Here is a 1,923-nt window from a genome sequence, read left to right on the forward strand (position 1 = left end):
CTCTCTCTCTCTTTAAACGCACGCACAGCCACGCCGTTGGATCCAGTCGATTGCGCACACAGCATGCCTGTCATTTCGCCCTCGTCGGGCCGCCCGCGTTTCAGAAGAGCACCGGGTAGACGAGCGTCGTCCAGACGTAGAGGGCCACGACGAGGAGCAGCACCAGCGCCAGCACCAGCGGCAGCGTGCCAAACTTGTATCGGTACAGCTCCACTAGCTGCTCGAGGTACTTGATCATGACCTTGGAATCGAGCTTGCTCTCGCCCTCTTGGCGCAGCCCAAAGCTGAACGGCACCTCGGCGATGCCGTTGGCCGGAATGTGCGCCTTGACCAGCAGGTCGAGCGCAATCTTGAAGCCCTGCGCGTTGACCGGGCCCGCCAGCTCAAACTGCGCCCAGATAGCAGAAGAGGGCAGAAGTCGACGACAGAGTTCAGCATTCCCGGAATCGGAGCCCTGCACCGATGAAGGCGGCATCCACGCCTGCCCCGCCGCTCGCTCACCTTTTGCTTTGTGATGCCAAAGAAGCCCGACATGGGGTCGCTGGCGGGCGTCAGCGGCAGCGCGAGCATCCGTGCGCCCGACGAGATGATGCGGCGGTGGAGCGGCCAGTCCTTGTCCATCTCGACGCCCTCGGCGTACCTCGTCCCCAGCACGAACGGCTTGCTCTCTCCGAGGGCGAGCAGCAGCGAGGGGACCGCCTCGGGCGGGTGTTGGAGGTCGGCGTCCATGCACAGCATCCGCTGGCCCCTCGCCTCGCGGAAGCCGCGCACCACCGCCGAGCTCAGCCCGCGCTCCGTGGTGCGCACCACGATGCGCACATTGTACCCCTCCGACTGGAGCGCCGCCACCGTCTCCTCGGACCCGTCCCGCGAGTTGTCGTCGACGATGACGACCTCGGCATCCTTGAACTCGGAGCTCGACGGGTGCGACGCAAACGCCTGGAACAGCCGCGTCACCAGCGGCCGCAGGTTGGCATTCTCCCGAAACGCCGGCACAATGACCGAGCAGCTGGTCGACGTCGACGACGATGAAGACGAGGGGTCAAAGGACCCGGCGACGGACTGGTTGCGGCGGGACTTGGCGGTGGACATGTCGACCGAGTAGGACATGGGCGTGAGGGAGTAGCGGTGCGCAGGGACGGTGCTTGGCCGGCGGCGAGGAAGTTGATGGTGGTGGCGGTGGTGCTGATGGTGGTGGTGCTGGAAAGCGGCGCCTGTCTCTGCTGATGATGATGCTTGCAAGCAGTGCCCGCTGTGTTTGTCGCTGATCGAAGTGGAAGAGCAAGAGGGCAGCAGAGCTTCCCGACCGAGCCCGCCGACTCGGCGACGCGGGAAGCCTTCGCAGCAGCGCAGCGCAGGGGCCCGTGCAGGGTCGCCCCTCGTCGGCCTCGGCCCATTTTCGCGTGGATTTCTTACCTGGTTTTCCTCAGGCACCCGCAGACGCCTCTCTCTGCCCTCGCCACGCACCACCGGCGACACACCGACCAGCCTGCCTTCGAGATCCGTGGTTCGCACGCAGGGCCGGCCAGACCAGACGAGGAGCGACGGCAGCGCCAGGGCAGCGATGCGCGCCACAGCTGACCGGGGAGCAAACGTTTGACCATGCTGGATTGCGATCGAAGGATGATGCCTTCCCTCGGCCCAGGGCGCGAGCGGAAGGGCACTTTTGGGGCGGGCCGACGGCGCGGACCACTTGCCGCGGTGGTAACGTCACGTCGACCAACTACCTACACAGGGTGACCAACGAAGGGTGGAGAGAAAGGGGGGGCAGGGGAATGGGGGCGAGGGGGGACAAGGGGCACTGTACAGCGAGGGCGAGGAGGGGGGAAGGGGTAGAAGGGCAGAGAGAGGGGTCGACGGCGGGCGGCGGCCCGTCGTCTAGACCTTCTGGCCGAGCGCCTGGAACTGTTGCGCCCTGCCGCG

At 66.2% G+C, this 1,923-nt stretch overlaps 2 protein-coding genes across 2 annotated transcripts in view; both read right to left on the minus strand.

Annotated features, from left to right (window-relative positions):
- Window positions 1-100: 100 nt before the first annotated feature.
- On the minus strand, window positions 101-1,110 carry PFL1_03032 (uncharacterized protein; the record flags this gene model as incomplete). The annotated part of the gene is made up of 2 exons (XM_007880549.1): window positions 101-388; window positions 502-1,110. The coding sequence occupies 2 exons, from the start codon at window positions 1,108-1,110 to the stop codon at window positions 101-103; spliced, it is 897 nt and encodes a 298-aa protein (XP_007878740.1).
- A 613-nt stretch (window positions 1,111-1,723) lies between these two features.
- PFL1_03033 (uncharacterized protein) overlaps window positions 1,724-1,923 on the minus strand; it is a gene marked incomplete at both ends in the record, with an annotated part of 2,808 nt that continues 2,608 nt past the window's right edge. The window contains one exon of the mRNA XM_007880550.1: window positions 1,724-1,727. Coding sequence (XP_007878741.1) covers window positions 1,724-1,727 — 4 coding nt within the window. The remainder of the gene's footprint in view (window positions 1,728-1,923) is intronic.

Source organism: Pseudozyma flocculosa, assembly GCF_000417875.1.
Source record: "Pseudozyma flocculosa PF-1 unplaced genomic scaffold scaffold00009, whole genome shotgun sequence".
Classification (NCBI taxonomy): domain Eukaryota; kingdom Fungi; phylum Basidiomycota; class Ustilaginomycetes; order Ustilaginales; family Ustilaginaceae; genus Pseudozyma; species Pseudozyma flocculosa.